Genomic DNA, 15839 nt, shown 5'->3' with positions numbered 1-15839 from the left:
AATAAAGTGAAGTGATTGTCACTTGTGATACCCAGCAGCACAGCACAAGATGCACACAGTGAAATTTGTCCTCTGCATTTAACCCCTCAGCAGTGGGCAGCCATGACAGGGGGCGCTTCCTTAACCGCTAGGCCAACACTGCTTAAAATCTATCAAGACGCGAACAGCCTAGTGAGGTGAAATGTAGCCTTGCTTCCATGTCTTGGTCGGTTCTCATGCTGCATAATAATCAATGAAGTCAGCATTACAGCAATAACAGCATGCACAGAATACATGGTTGCACTTTATCAATATTTCTGAGATGGTGAGTGGTATTTTTAGCAACCGAAGTGTGTTTAACATGCTTTCCTGTCTTTCTCCAAGACCAGAGCATTAAATGCAATAATTTGCATTGCAAAAAGACCAACAGGTTTTTATTGATTGCACTGATTGCTTATTACATTACATTTTCAGGATCACTGCAGCACAGCACACGGTGACATAACAAAATGTGTCCTCTTCTTTTAAACGTCACCCATGGTGAGCAGTGGGCAGCCATGACAGGCACCCAGGACGGTGCTTTGCTCAGTGGCACCTCGACAGATCGAGATTCGAACTCACAGGATTCCGATTACGGGTCCGCCTCCTTACCCGCTAGGCCACCACTGCCCACTTTGCACTCCAGAGGGCCAAAAGCCTCTCTTAAACCGCAGTTGTGAGTCAACAGGAAATCTCTGTCACGTTTTTAATTGCCGCAAGTACAAAATCGCGTCTTTTTGACATCAGTGAAACAGATAATCAGCACTGCTCAGGGGTATTATAATGAGCGCTGACAAATCACAAATCATTACGGGACCAACATCTTGGTTAAGTCCAGTAAACTATAATTTACATTGCATTAAAAGCGATCAGGAATCTGTGTGTGAGTGGACGGGGTCGATGCAACGTGCCGCCGTCATGACTGCTGCTGTGCCGGCTGGGTGAAATCTTCACCATGGAACAGGCCGTAGTGAATCACGTCGTCCTGCGCCGCGGCCCAGGCCATCTGCAGGCTGGTAAAACGAGCTGCCCAGACCCCCCGGGAGTCCACGGTCACCACCCCTCCAAGACCCTGCGCCCGCTCCTTCATGTAGGCCAAGCCCAGGTCAGAGGCCTCCTCGGCGGACTTTCCTGCCAGGAGACACCATGAGCACAACGTTACGTTCCCATTACAACTGCAGGTGAAGGGGAAATGGCACCGTCTTCAGTGCTGCCACGATTTATTCTAGATTAACAGTGACACAAAAAATACAATAAAACTGCTAAATTATATAACGTCTTATATGATGTCCTTGTTTAGTGTACAGACATTTTTTTAGTCTTTGTAGTCTAAATAGGTACTTAATTCTAGTTTAATTTCAGTGCAATTTTTAAAATTCATATTATGTGTAATCTAAATCTATATTTTGTAATGGCAGAGTGGTGGGTCTGTGTGAAACATCATTTCAAGACACTGTATACTGTTGTATTGACAATAAGCCTCTGTCGAATCTGGATTATGGTTACTGAACATCTTTGGCATGACTCTTACTGACCCACGGTTTGGATAATTGGAACAGTTCCTGGTCACCTGACCTGAAGGTGACCTCTCATGCTGAACCTGCACGGCCCGACATGCACGAATAACCTCGCGTCCTCTTGGGAACCGCCGCGGCATGTGGGTAACGGTTAATCTTTGAAGCCACTGCCCGCTTGGGAGGGGCGACTGCAAACGTCCGTGTCCTCGGCAGCGCCCGGCTACTCGAGGTGTTGCGGTTGCGCCTTCCACGCTGATAAGGGCCCGCGCCCCCAAAAATTCAGAGCTGGGGTGAGTATTTCCACCCTGACCCCACGGGGCCCGGGTTATGTTTACATAAACAGAGCAGGGGACACGCTGACTTTCAGGAACAGCTGACGGTGGCGCTTCAGGGCTGCAGGCCTGACGCCGTGTTATTTGTGATAACGTGGAACTAACCGTGCGGTCAGGGCACACAGGAAGAGAGCTGAGGGGTCCTCTCTGTGACATTCCCTTTGTACTTTACCTTGCTCCATGTAGAAGATGATCAGCCTGGCAAGGGTGACTTTCATGATAGCCTCCCCGTAGCCGGTGGGTGACACAGCCCCCACCCTGTTATCGGCGTAGGCTCCACACCCTGCAAAGCAATGGACAGGATGTGGGACAGGAGAGGATTTGGAAGAAGTGTTGTCCTGACATTTGGCCACTAGAGGGCGGTGCTACACAGTCGGTCGCAGTTCATGGCGATTCCCCCTCTACTTCTATCGCAAATCGGCTTTTAGGCCAGAATTTAATTAGCAATCTTAAATGAGCTGATACTGTAGGCTGAAGGGGAGTCACTCAGATAAGCTTTCTGGTGGGCCAGCATGATTCAGGGAAAGTAGGGAAAGTCCGCATCAAACTGTAGGAAGAGAGAGCGTGTGTGTGTGTGTGTGTGTGTGTGTGTTTCCTGCCATGAATATGAATCCATGTCCTGTTTATGACTCGAGCTCCTTTAAGGCCCTGCGTTCTTATTGGTGGATGGAATCCTGAAAGCCAACCATTAACCCAGCAGGTAATGATCTTTCACGACTGGCTGAACATTATTGCACATTCCTTCACATCGCGGGGGTCAAGGTTCACCACCCCTTTAACATGAATTAATATGTGTGCTGGTTAAAGCACATTCTTTAAACTTCCCTGCCCAGTCAATTCACCGTGTCTTATTATTATCACTATTAAAATTATTATTATTTGGAGCACCACTACCTGGGATTAGCACAAGCGTTTCAGTGATGGGGAAAAAAATAAATAAATCAAGCTACTGCATAAAGCAAGAAACCTCTCAAAAATTCTCAAAATGCCTCATGCTCCCTGAACCATTAACAAAAAAAAAAAAAAAAAAAAAAAACTTCTTGCCCTGATGCACTTTTCACTCTGGGACAGGGTAAATCAGGCCACACCCACTTAACCAATCGTTACGCTTTGTACTCCCTGATAGCTGGACTGACAAGTGTCTTTTTTTTGGTTCACTTTAGAGCAGTGGTGGCCTAGCAGGTTAGGAGGCGCATCCGTAATCGCAAGGTTGCCGGTTCGAATCGCGAACTGCCAAGGTACCACTGAGGCACCATCATGGCCGCCCACTGCTCACCAAGGGTGATGTTAAAAGCAGGGGACACGTTTCACCGTGACACCGTGTGTTGTGCTGCGGTGTTTCACAATGACAATCAGAATCACCATGTCTGATATTCAGCTCTCTCCTCCACACAGGGGCATCATGGGAAAGTACAGGTTGTTAACACTGATCATGTCGGCTTATAGGTCAGTGTTGAAAACTTTTTTTTAATTGTGGCATTGTATGTAATAAAATAAAAACGGATGTGTATTATCACGGACCAAATAACGCCTCTACGCATGGCTGCCTTGTATCGTGAGGGTTACTTCTCAAATAAGTATTACCCACCTATGAGGGCAGTGTCCCCAACTCGCCCATCCATCTTGTTGATGAAGCCCCCGGTGGAAGTGGCACAGGCGATGTTGCCCTCGACATCAACAGCCACTGCCCCCACCGTGCCCATCTTCCCCCTGGACAGCACACAGAGACACCCGTTCAAAAAGACAACGCATCCTCCGACATAGACAAATAAAACGTAAAAAGAGGGGCACGTTGCTCACATTTGAGACACCACGGGGTCCGCATCTGGAGCCAGGTTTTTCTGCCAACGCATTACGGCATAGTCCGTTTTCAAAGACTCTTCAGACACCTCCGGGATGCCCATCTCCTTGGCGAACTGCAGCGCGCTGTCAGCCGCTAGACACATGTGGCTGGTCTGCAGAGAAAAGGCATGAGGGGACCAGACATTTTAGTGCGAGTGCGTCTCCCTATGTGTCATGTGACTGGTTCGCGTTGCACGGTCTCAGGTGTGAACGGGGAGCAGGTGTGTTAAACTCGGCGTTGTCGCTCTCACACTCTCTCATACCGGTCACTGGAAGTTCAACATGTCGCCTCATGTCAAAGAACTCTCTGGGGATCTACAGAAAGATGGCCGTGTCTATAAGAAGCCTGAGATCGGACCACACGCTGCGTCCTGTAGTCTGATGAGACCAAGATAAACTCTGCAGCCGTGGTGCAGAATCACGGTCACTTTGATCCAGTCCCACGATGAGATTTCCCAGGATTTCTACAGACGTTTCCATGTCTGTAGCTTTAAATGCTAATGAGGAGGAGAGAGGCGGATCGGGGAGGAGAGCGGCCTATAGAAGTTGAAATGACGTCATGAACAACATCCACCAAGCACAACGTTTGGTGCAGACAGGATGTCGTGTTGCCGTTTTTCCAGAAAAAAAAAAAAGGTTCTTCTGAGTCTCACGTGACAAAACAAAAAAATTTTTTTATTTGTGCTCATTTTTACATCCAATTACCGAGTAACTGGAATGTTTATCAGGTTTGGAAGCTATGACGGTCAGTGGGAATAATGTTTTAGGGGAGGGGTGGGAATCTGCCCTGGGCAGAGGTAACCTTTCCCCTTATGATGACAAATTCCAGATCAGACCACTCTGAACGGTGAAGCAGAATGGTCAAAGCACTCTTTACACCCATCACCATTTCTAGCCACTGTGGGACCATAGACAGGCCGGGGGAACTCGTATTAATGTTCAATCATCTCACAAAGTCACATTTTCATAATAGAGGACATTTAAGGAGCTTCTGCCTGGTTGCACTGTTCATGCGCATGTGTTTTGCGTTGAACTTGTCGCAAAAAGTATTCTAGTCTTAATCATAACAACCAGGTGATCTAAACGTCAAAACGTTGACAAAAGAAAAAAAGTGACAAAAGTACTGTGCCTTGTCCATGACAAGCCTGGCCACCTTCACCGGGTTAGCCACACGCTTGACCGCAGCCACCGCCCCGCTGGCCAACGTACGTCCATCCATGACAATGGCATCCATCTCCACCCCTCCATTCACCGTCAGCACCGAGCCCCGTCCTGCCAAGCAAATGACGGCATTTCCTCGTAATTCTGCTGCTCGGCGTGTGCGAGTGTGTGTGTTTACCCGCATTGAAGAGGGGGTTGTCTTCCAGCAGCCTCACTGCCTCCACCACAGCGTCCACGGCGCTGCCGCCGGCCTTGAGGACGCCGTAGCTCGCCCGGGCTGCATCTCTCATGCCCGCGCAGACAGCCATTTCTCTCTCCTTCTCCTTCGGGATAGTCCCAGCTCCTCCGTGCACCGCCACCACCGGCAACATGATTATCTCTGTGGAAATTATTTCAGTGGGTCACACTGATGTCCAAATACTTGGATGGATGAATTGAATGCACACAAACAAAGCACTATGAGCTTACAGTTCAGCTGACCTAAAGAGTCTTTCTGACAGGGGCCACGGTGCAAATAAAATTTTATTGGACATGTGACCCGCCACACAGCTTGCGGGTGCTTCAGCCGATCGGTTTGTAGCACACTTGGTTAAAACAATAACCAGTGCGGGAGAGGGTTGGGTTCCTTCACTCCTTCATTGCACAACTGCAATCACACATGAACGCTACTCCGGCTGCCTCTGCTCGAATTCAGCCGCCGTGTTGCGCACTCTTACCTAAAACACGGTCACATGACGTACTTTTACACCGACATATTTGGTACACTAACATACATTGCCTTCCGTCTCATACTGATTCGATCCCAAATCGCTCCAGCACAAAACCCATGATGTACAACGGGCAAAACGCTTCACTTTCATCTTCTAAGTGCAGGTTCCATCCATTCACACAACATGTGAACAAGACGTTCTTCTCTTCTTCTCTTTCCTCTACATGTGTTTCTGCGACCGACTCGCTTACCTGCATTCACCCACAAGAAACTCGAAATGAACAGCGCGGCTGCCTCGGCTCTAAATCAGCGGCCGGTGCAGCGCTCTCGTCCTGCTGGCCCTTGGGCGCCGCCCTAGTGGCGGGGGTTTGGTGTGGCATTGGCAGAATACAGGAAATAAATATACAGACTCGGCGCCCAAACATGAAGGATACTAGAAAATACAAAAACATTAAAAATTAAAAATACAATGGGGGAGGTCCAGAATATTCTCAAACAGTCCAGATCCCTACCATAGTACTGTGGCATAGAGGGTGGTAGTAGTCTAGTGGGTCACGCCCATGAACCAGAAGTCACTTACTACCATCGTGTCCAGGGACACTGTCCCTGAAACTACTGATTGTAAGGCACTCTGGATGAGGGCGTTTTTACATTTTCCTTTACATTTACAGCATTTACCAGGCGCCCTTATCCAGAGCGACTCACAAGGGCGTCTGATAAATGCTTTAAATGTAGTATAAATGTAGTGCTTTAATAATAATGTAATTATATTGAAAATGGCAGACAAGGGGTTGATTTTTGTGTATTATTAAAAATGCAACATTCAATCTGTAAAAACGTCAAAAAGGAACAATAAAGTTATATGAATAGTAACAAAGTAGCTACAAACTCACACATAACTTATTTCCGAATAATGCAATATATGTTTATATGATGGATACTATGGTTTACTGTAATGTATAGCGTGGTTTAATGTTAATTGGCCCCACAGAGGTCACGACAGCACTTTCAAGCACGAAAATCTATTTCAAAACTAGTCTGCCTCTGACCATGGTGCTGAAACCACCAGCGGAACCGCGCCGCGGGTCAAAGGTCGCTGCGCGCTCGGTCTCGGGGTGCCGGGCCCGGCGGCCGCTCTGATTGGACGACGCGACGGAGAGCCCCGCCCCCCATTCTCGAACGGAGGGGCTGCGGTCCCATTGACTCCCGCGTCCCGCACCCCGCCCACGGCAGCAGCATCGGCAGCGGCGGCGGCGGAGGAGCCGCGCAGGGGGACTCCACCTTCAGCGGCCGGGGAGGACGTCGTCGAGCGGCGGACATGGGCGCTCCGTAACCGGCGGGCAGAGGCGGGCGGGCGGCCGGGGGTCCGGGGGGGGGGTCGGAGACGCCGAATTGGAGCAGCGGCACCGCCGTGGGAGCCCGCAACCATGCACGGGGGGTCGCAACGCCGCCAGGAGCCGCCGCGCTTCCCGCGGACTATGTCGTGAACCGCGGGGCTGCGACGCTTTTTTTTTTTTTTTTTTTTGGAGGGAAGGAGGGAGGGAGGGAGGAGGGGGGCAAAAAAAAAAAAAAAAAAAAAAAAAAACCCCACGAACCCTCATCCCCACCAAGGAGGGGGGGTAAAACATGTCCGCCTCGGTGGGCTCCCGCGGAGGCCCGCGGCAGCCCACCAAGCGGGCGTCCATGCCCGAGCTGCCGGACCTCAGCCACCTCACGGAGGAGGAGAGGAAAATCATCATGGCCGTGATGGTTCGGCAGAGGGAGGAAGAGGAGAAAGAGGAAGCCATGTTAAAGTAAGGGGGGAGATCTTCTCTCTCTTTTTTTGGGCGTTTCTCGGTCGCTAGGCGTGTATCGAGGTGAGCGGATTTGAACTCTCCGCCCACCCCCCCGTGGACGGGACGAGGGTCCCTGCCCTGCGGCCGTCACAGGTGTACCCTGGGTAGGAGGGAAGGGGTGTGTCGCGTCCGCCGGTCTTCGCCGCGCTGCCGGGGCGTGGTCACGAACAATCGGCGATTAGTCGAGTACTCGAACAATAAGCGCGTCAAAAATCTGAGTTCACGAGGCACGAGGTGGAGAAACTGATTGCAAATTCTGCAAGAATTTCCATCCAAAGGGAACATATATGTAACCCGTACACGTTCAGGTACGCGTCTGTGTAAACGTGTGTAATGCACACGCATTTGTTAAGTGTATATGTGTATATATGTGCTTATGTGCGGTAAACTTGGCTCGCATCTACCCGTGACCCCGTTTAGTCGCCCCCCCCTTAATCGATTCTGACGCCGGGATCCTGATCATTTCCCGACGCACGCCAGGCCTCCGGCTCCTTCCCGCCGCCCTCCCTCCCTCCCTGCGTGGCGCGGCGCAGCCAGACCCGCCAGTGAGACGCGTCTCCGGCACACGCTGTTCCTTCTCATCTGCTCGGCCGGAAAAGGGGCGGGGCGGGTCGGGGCCGGTTGGCTCCGATTTCCCTTCAAGGCCTGTGCAAACGGCGCTTGTTCGAAGGCGGGCGGCTCCGGGTACCGCCTCTCACGCCTACCAGGGTGTTGATGGACACGGTCACCTGACGAACTGTGGGAGGCAGAGCGGGCTTTTAATAGAGCGCGGCGTATGACATCTCCTTCACGTGCACAGACTTCGCAGCGGCCCGCAAAAAGACGCCTCTTCCCTTGCATCTGGTGGCGCCGGACGGTATTTCTGGCGTATGGCGTGAACTTGGCCCCACGCCGAGCCCGGCGGGGTCCGCCTGCGCAGTTCTGCACGAAGAGTGACGCAAGGGGGGCTCTGCACGCCCACGCCTTTTTGGAGAACGGCACCCACGGGCGGGTGGGTGCCATGTACAGCGTGGTTTAATGCCACGGCCGCACTTTTAAGCACTTTGGTCACACAGAAGAACTCTGACCTCTGACCATGGTGCCGAAACCACCAGAGCCAGAGCAGCGGAACCGCGGCGCGGGTCAAAGGTCGCTGAAGTGCGGCACTCGCCCAGCACGACTGGCACGGCCTTGCTTCGGTCCCGGCGAACCGCGAGAGCTCCGTTGAACGATGGCTTCCTCCTATGGAGCTAGTTCGGCTTTAAAAAAATTCACGAAGAAATATCACACCGTTCACAAATATCATTTATGACATAGAAATAAAGGCGACACCGTTCACAAATATACTTCTCCACTCGTTCACACACCGATAAACCTGCGTTCACAATTCAGACAAAAATGTCTTTTTTTTTTTCAAAAGAGAGAAGGTCAAAATGTCTCCAGAGTTTACAGCCAATCACATCAACCGATGTTGGAGCGTCGGATTTAATGTCAACACCGTAGCGCTACCTTTGCGCATTGTCAACACGAGTTTCATAAAATGAATTCATAGATATAACGCAAATCCTGCAGCGATTTGCTGGACACGCTCACGTTAACTTGTTTCGGGCCGTGTTTAGTGTGGTCACCCTGCACACAACGGACGTGAGTACACACGAGACGAAATGGTTTGGCAATGGACACTCGTAGTGGACATCTGCACTTGAACTTCCTTTTCATTGGGCTGTAAGCATTTTTTCAAAGGGAATTCATAAATATGTATATATACACACACACACATATATACATATACACACACTTATACACACACACACACATATATACATACACACACACTTATACACACACACACACATATATACATACACACACATATATACACGCACATATGCATACACACACACTTATACACACACACATATATATATATATATATATATACACATACACACATATGCATACACACACACATATATACACGCACATATGCACACACACATATATATACATACACACACACACACGCAGTCAGAAGGTTCAAATGCCGGACTCCAAACCGGCCAAACCACGGTTACGTGGCATTTAACCGAACCGAAGATCAGACAGGAACCCTGGAAAAAAACGAAAAAAAGGTAGATGTATATCCGGTGGTTTGTAAATGCAGGTTTATGGGTTTGTGAATAGATGTAACCGCGCTGACATTTCTGCATCACGTACCTTTTTTTCGTTTGAATCTTGTTAAATTTGTTGCCGAGTCCAGAATTATATTTGTGCATGGTGGGGAGGTGTGTTGGGGAATTTCCCGTGTCCGGGCCCAGGCTCCTGTCTGATCTTCGGTTCGGTCACGTGCCATGTAACCGTGGTTTGGCCGGTTTGGGGTCCGGCATACGAACCTTCTGACTGCGTGTGACGAGCGCGTCCGGCGCTCATCCCGCCGATCACAGGGAATATAGTCCCAGATTTCCTCCAGCACTTCATGACACACACGCTCTTTCCGTTTTACGTCGGTACGTCCACGCGCCTTTAAGTGTGAGGAGCAGACATCCTGGGTCTCCTGGTGGCACGTGTTGGGTGTGGTGGGTGTGGTGGGCGTCCTGGGCGCGCTGCAGTGTATCTGAGTGTGCACACTGCACGTTTGGAAGTCTCCAGCATGCAGACACGGCGTCCCGGAAAAGTGGGAGAGTCCGACTGAGGTAGATTGTTTTAGTTCGTTGCAGGTACCAAACTCACCTACCGACCAGAAGTGACACGTTCAAACCCCACTTACTACCACTGTGTCCCTGAGCAAGACACTTAACCCCGAGTGACTGTCCCCCTGTCACTGCTGACTGTAAGTCACTCTGGATAAGATGGTAGGTTCACTGAGGTTTCCTTGGGAATCCAGTTGAACGTACGGAAAGCCAACTGTTGCAAAAACGCATTTTGAATTCGCTGGTCTCAGCATGTCATCCATGCATTTACATTTTTACATTTACAGCATTTACCAGACGCCCTTATCCAGAGCGACTTACAATCAGTGGTTACAGGGACAGTCCCCCCCTGGAGACACTCTGGGTTAAGTGTCTTGCTCAGGGACACGATGGTACTGAGTGGGGTTTGAACCTGGGTCTTCTGGCTCACAGGCGAGTGTGTTACCCCACTAGGCCACTACCACACATGCTTCACAGTGCAGATGATTATTACAATATTCAAAACTTTATTGTAAATACTGTAATCTGATTCCTCTTGACCTGCAGTGTCAGGTGCCTGAAATGTATCTGAGAACTCCTCCGTCCCCACCAAGTGCAAGGCTTGGTACCGCGTGAACGTCCTTCGTCCGAAAGCCGAACGAGATGTGAGGCAAAGTCTGGAAAATGTACGCATCGCCCCCCCCCCCCCCCCCCCCCCCCTCCTGCGGAGATCAATAATGCAGGGAGACGTTCACGTCGCGTTCGCCGGCCCCCGGAGGCCTGCCCGGTGCTGTCTAACCGCGTTCCTCCACCTTGTGTTGCAGAGAAGAGAAGCCGATTCAAGCACGGACCGTCAACTTGGTCGGGAACAAGCCGCCCCAGCAAAATGACGTCAGGTAAACGCCTTTCTTGTGATACTTTACGATGGCACGTGTGTGTATGGAAATGCTCGGATGACCGCGGTGATGGGTCAGCGGCAGCAATGGCTTGGGCCTGACCACGGAGGCCTGCGATGTGCATTAACACTCCCGGACGCCACGCTGAGTTCACTAGTTGAAGTGTATTGTTTGACCAGAGCTGGGCTTCGGAGACCTTCGAGAATGAAATTAGAGCCTCGCTGAGACATCTTGTACGTTGGTTTGGTGCTGGCGGTAGTAGTGTGGACCAGTTGCAGGCTAGAGCGGTTCTGTTTGGGGGTGTAGCATCTCGCTTTTTTTTTTTATAAGCAGCAAAATATAGCCAATAAGATATCGAAGAAGTCAAATGAAATTACAAAAAAATATATACACTGTGATGCAAAAATAATACAGTGGCCAGTACTAGTTTTGTACACTGGGCCTCCAAGCTTGACTCACCAATAAGGCTGCTGAAATGATCACTTAATGATCACTTTAAACCAAGCACTTAAATAAATAAATAAATCACTAAATAAAACAATAAAAAAAACTATTAAATAAAATTCTTATATGAATCTATATACAGAGCACTGTGTGCTATGATCATTTACATTTACGGCATTTACCAGACGCCCTTTACCAGAGCGACTTACAATCAGTAGTTACAGGGACAGAGTCCCCCTGGAGACACTCAGGGTTAAGTGTCTTGCTCAGGGACACGATGGTATTAAGGGATTTGAACCTGGTTTTTCTGGCTCACAGGCGAGTGTGTTACACACGGGGCTACTAGTGTGTAACTAGGGTTTAAAATGTGACCAGCGCTCACTTCACACCTATGGCCAGTTCAGCTAGTCGCCTAGTCTACACACCTTTGAACAACAGGAGAACCCGGAGGAACCCGGAGGTTCCGCGTCACGGTCACTGCTGAACGGGAATAGCACTTGGCATTAACGGAAAGCCGGGATTCGAACTCACAACTGCTTATATCGCCGCCGTGCGGAGTTCAGCTCGCTGTTTGCGGCGTGGCCGACAACAGAAATCTGACTCCATCTAATGCCGCTTGAATTTCATTCAAAACGTACCGGACGGTAAATTAATTGAGCGGATTTATATCGAATTTGGCGTTGGGCATGTTTGATGCTGCTTCCTCTGAACTGAACGGCCGTCAGGGCTATTCGGTCTCAGCCGAACCCTCCGATGTAAAAGTTACCAGATCGTCACATGAATCACTGCTTTCTGCATGGTGTGGGAGTGGGACGCCAGAAATGCACAATGCGCAGCGCATTCCGCATCCTCCTGCATCACAGAAGATCGCAGTGCTGGCCCTTTTTGTCGTGCTCGTTTGTGTGCGCTTGGGTTCTGTCACAGGAAAGAGGCAGGGGGTCCATCTGTTCAGCCACGAAACGTGCTCGCAGAGGCAGACACGTGCGTATCTGTACATGCAAAAAATCCACGCACATATACAACTAGCGAACACATGCAGTACAGTCTGGACACATCTTCTCATTCAACGCATTTTCTTTCTTTTCATGACCATTTACGTTGGTAGATTCTCACTGAAGGCACCAAAACTGTGAATGAACACATGTGGAGTTATGTACTTAACAAAAAAAGGTGAAATAAATGAAAACATGTTTTATATTCTAGTTTCTTTGCTCTGGTTACTGCTTTGCACACTCTTGGCATTCTCTCGATGAGCTTCAAGAGGTCGTCACCTGAAATGCTTCTCCAACAGTCTTGAAGGAGTTCCCAGAGGTGTTTAGAACTTGTTGGGGTCCAGCTCACCCCAAACCATCTGGATTGGGTTCAGGTCTGGTGACTGTGGAGGCCAGAACTCCACTTTTTGTTAAGTACATAACACCACATGTGTTCATTCATAGTTTTGATGCCTTCAGTGAGAATCTACCAACGTAAATGATCACGGAAATAAAGAAAACACATTGAATGAGAAGGTGTCCAGACTTTTGGCCTGTACTGTATGTGAAAGGGAAGTGATTGTCATTGTGAAACACTGCAGCACAGCACACGGTGACACAACAAAATGTATCCTCTGCATTTAACCCATCACCCTTGGCAAGCAGTGGTCAGCCATGACAGGTGCCTGGGAAGCAGCGTGCGGGGACGGTACTTTGATCAAGTGGACCTCAATGGCACCTTGGCAGTTCAGAATTTGAACTTCGGTTATGAGTCCACTTTCGTACTCGCTAAGCCACCACTGCCCGACTAAAAGGCGGACTGCGATGGCCGGGAACCCATGTGCACCCGTTTCTGAGGTCCAGCCACACCAGACTTCATCTCAGAGGCTCTTCAGAAGATATCAGTTATTAATTTGGCAGCAGAAACAGGCCGTTCCGCACCATGTCCACACATCGGCCTCGGCACTCCAGCCACATGATCACTGCTGAAAGGGAATAGCACTTGGCATTTATGGCTGGACAGGGCAGTGGCACACTTAGGGGTCACCAGCTCGTCCAGGCCGGCGGGGTTCCCTCAGCTCGAGAGGAGTGAGCGATGTGACACGGAGCGGTCGTCCATGCTGCTGGCAGTCGGCATATGTGAAGGGTGGCATTGGCTGGCACAGCCTCTCAGACGGCAGAACATACGCGCCTCTGTGTGTGTTCATTTTCATACAGACAGGCAGTATGTTATTATACAGGCAGTGGTGGCCTGGCGGTTAAGGGAGCGGCCCCCTAATCAGAAGGTTGCCGGTTCGAATCCCGATCCGCCAAGGTGCCACCGAGGTGCCACTGAGCAAAGCACCGTCCCCACACACTGCTCCCCGGGCGCCTGTCATGGCTGCCCACTGCCCACTCAGGGTGATGGGTTAAATGCAGAGGACACATTTCACTGTGTGCACCATGTGCTGTGCTGCTGTGTATCACATGTGACAATCACTTCACTTTATTTCTATTAAAGTAGTTGGCACGAGGATCGTGTGTGTTTTTATCTTAGTACAGATCATGCGGAATATGGATTTCTGCGTCGAAACGAAAGGTCGAATAATGTCAAATTCTCATTTGGCCGTCGTACGAAAAACTTGCCGTTTCACTTGATATAAATGATAATGCATTGGTGGCAGGCGGTGACACGGGGAACGCAGGGGTGACAGCCAATCATAGTTCAGCTGCAATCGAAATCTGTCAGGAACCCGTCAGAGGCCGACTTGCTCCGTGCTTTTGAAAAAGGTCTTTGGCACATTTGCATAAACTCAGCGGATTGGCTGGCGCTTGTGCTACGTAATTTGTGTGAATGGGAGTGAGATTTTGTTTTTTGTCAGCGAGGTTTCGGTAGAGTCATAGGCCGGATATAAAACCATGTATAACTTTTATAATAAAAAAAAAAAAGAAACGTGAACAGTGCCTCACCAAAAGGGGCTCCAGATACACTTATATTTCTATAGTTAATTTATTCATTCAGAATTTATTCAGCATATAACCAGTTTGTAATGATCTCTGCTGCTATGTTCTCTACCTTTTCCACTTCCGTCTTTTCAATTGGGCCGTTTTCACGACTGAATGTTGCCGGCGTGGGGTGAATGTAATTTCGTGAGTGTATTTGTGCTATGCCGCGTGTGTGTGTGTGTGTGTGTGTGTGTGTGTGTGTGTGTGTGTGTGTGTGTGTGTGCGTTTCTCCAGTTTCCATCCTTCTCCCCTGGTGTCTTCTCCTGCTGTAGCAGCGGGGTGTCACTTTCCCTTGGCATCATCAGAAAGGTTCCTGAGTTAGCCAAAATCGCATCCCTTCCTGCAAACGCCGCTGATTATTATTTAATAAGGAGGAGACTGTGTCTATGAGCCCTTTCACAACCTTTTGTTTCCTTCTGGAAAGTTCAGCAGAGCTTATTTCTCAGAACTGGGACCCTAATTATCTACTGAACTGCTGGGACAGAGAAATAGTCTAATTTGGTCAGTGTTGTGTGGGCAGAACTCGAGTCGTTCTCACTCACTTTTGTCTCTTTTGTCACACTTTAATACGTGTGTTTGTGCAATAATGAGCAGGAAAGATGAGACTGTCTTAGATCTGCACCAACGTGTGAAGCGGTGAGCGCTTGTGGCGTGTTGGTGTGTGTGTATGTGTGTGTGTGTTTTTGTCCGTGTTTGCCTGAGACAGATGGCCCTTCTTTCCTCCATTTCTCTTTATTTATGCTTCCCCTGCTCCCCTGGGTCTCCTCCATCACGGGAGCCGGGGCTCAGCGCAGCTCCACAACAGCTGGACAGGCAGAGATTTTAACAGATAACAAATATCCACCTGTTGGAGGTTCTCATCCACATATGCACAGTACGTACAGTACGGGCCAAGAGTTTGGACGCACCTTCTCATTCAATGTGTTTTCTTTATTTTCGTGACCATTTACGTTGGTAGATTCTCACTGAAGGCATCAAAACTATGAATGAACACACGTGGAGTTCTGTACTTAACAAAAAGTGGAGTTCTGGCCTCCACAGTCACCGGACCTGAACCCCATCGAGATGGTTTGGGGTGAGCTGGACCCCAACAAGTGCTAAACACCTCTGGGAACTCCTTCAAGACTGTTGGAGAAGCATTTCAGGTGACGACCTCTTGAAGCTCATCGAGAGAATGCCAAGAGTGTGCAAAGCAGTAATCAGAGCAAAGAAACTAGAATATAAAACATGTTTTCAGTTATTTCACCTTTTTTTGTTAAGTACATAACTCCACATGTGTTCATTCAAAGTTTTGATGCCTTCAGTGAGAATCTACCAATGTAAATGGTCACGAAAATAAAGAAAACACATCGAATGAGGAGGTGTGTCCAGACTTTTGGACATCCCTCCTCTGAAAGACCATGAGAATAGTCTTAAAAAGACAATCACTGCCCATCAATCAAAGAGTTTTTTTTCTGAAACTTCTTAATATATATTTTTA

General features: G+C 49.2%; 2 protein-coding genes across 25 annotated transcripts in view; one reads left to right on the top strand and one right to left on the bottom strand.

Moving 5' to 3' along the window:
- Positions 1 to 534: 534 nt before the first annotated feature.
- LOC114795813 (isoaspartyl peptidase/L-asparaginase-like) lies at positions 535 to 5919 on the bottom strand. Of its 5 annotated transcripts, none has more exons than XM_028989473.1 (7): positions 5831 to 5919; positions 5049 to 5249; positions 4839 to 4981; positions 3668 to 3822; positions 3456 to 3577; positions 2040 to 2150; positions 935 to 1149 (listed from the first exon to the last, which is right to left on the bottom strand). In XM_028989473.1, exons 2-7 carry the CDS (start codon positions 5239 to 5241, stop codon positions 935 to 937), a joined length of 939 nt encoding a protein of 312 aa, XP_028845306.1. In that variant the 5' UTR covers positions 5242 to 5249; positions 5831 to 5919. The 5 variants fall into 5 exon arrangements, with proteins under 5 accessions (XP_028845311.1, XP_028845306.1, XP_028845309.1 ...); XM_028989476.1 differs by lacking the exon at positions 5831 to 5919 and adding an exon at positions 5644 to 5824; XM_028989477.1 differs by lacking the exon at positions 5831 to 5919 and adding an exon at positions 5339 to 5634.
- A 1237-nt stretch (positions 5920 to 7156) lies between these two features.
- The window catches only part of LOC114795565 (regulating synaptic membrane exocytosis protein 1-like), a 54620-nt gene continuing 45937 nt past the window's right edge, over positions 7157 to 15839 (top strand). For all 20 annotated transcript variants that reach the window (XM_028989003.1, XM_028989002.1, XM_028989005.1 and 17 more), the window contains exons 1-2: positions 7157 to 7372; positions 10887 to 10958. In XM_028989003.1, coding sequence (XP_028844836.1) covers positions 7206 to 7372; positions 10887 to 10958 — 239 coding nt within the window. In that variant the 5' untranslated portion in view covers positions 7157 to 7205. The remainder of the gene's footprint in view (positions 7373 to 10886; positions 10959 to 15839) is intronic.

Source organism: Denticeps clupeoides, chromosome 8 (assembly GCF_900700375.1).
Source record: "Denticeps clupeoides chromosome 8, fDenClu1.1, whole genome shotgun sequence".
NCBI classification, from domain to species: domain Eukaryota; kingdom Metazoa; phylum Chordata; class Actinopteri; order Clupeiformes; family Denticipitidae; genus Denticeps; species Denticeps clupeoides.
Note: the sequence above shows the minus strand (reverse complement) of the source record. Positions and strands in the feature narration are given on the sequence as shown.

Excerpts from the sequence above, each read along its gene's own strand:
- LOC114795813 (XM_028989473.1), bottom strand. The coding sequence starts at position 5,241 with ATGTTGCCGGTGGTGGCGGTGCACGGAGGAGCTGGGACTATCCCGAAG. Across the intron at positions 3,823-4,838 it reads CCAGGCTTGTCATGGACAAG|ACCAGCCACATGTGTCTAGC; the intron begins GCACAGTACTTT and ends TTTTCTCTGCAG. Across the intron at positions 3,578-3,667 it reads GACCCCGTGGTGTCTCAAAT|GGGGAAGATGGGCACGGTGG; the intron begins GTGAGCAACGTG and ends TGTGCTGTCCAG.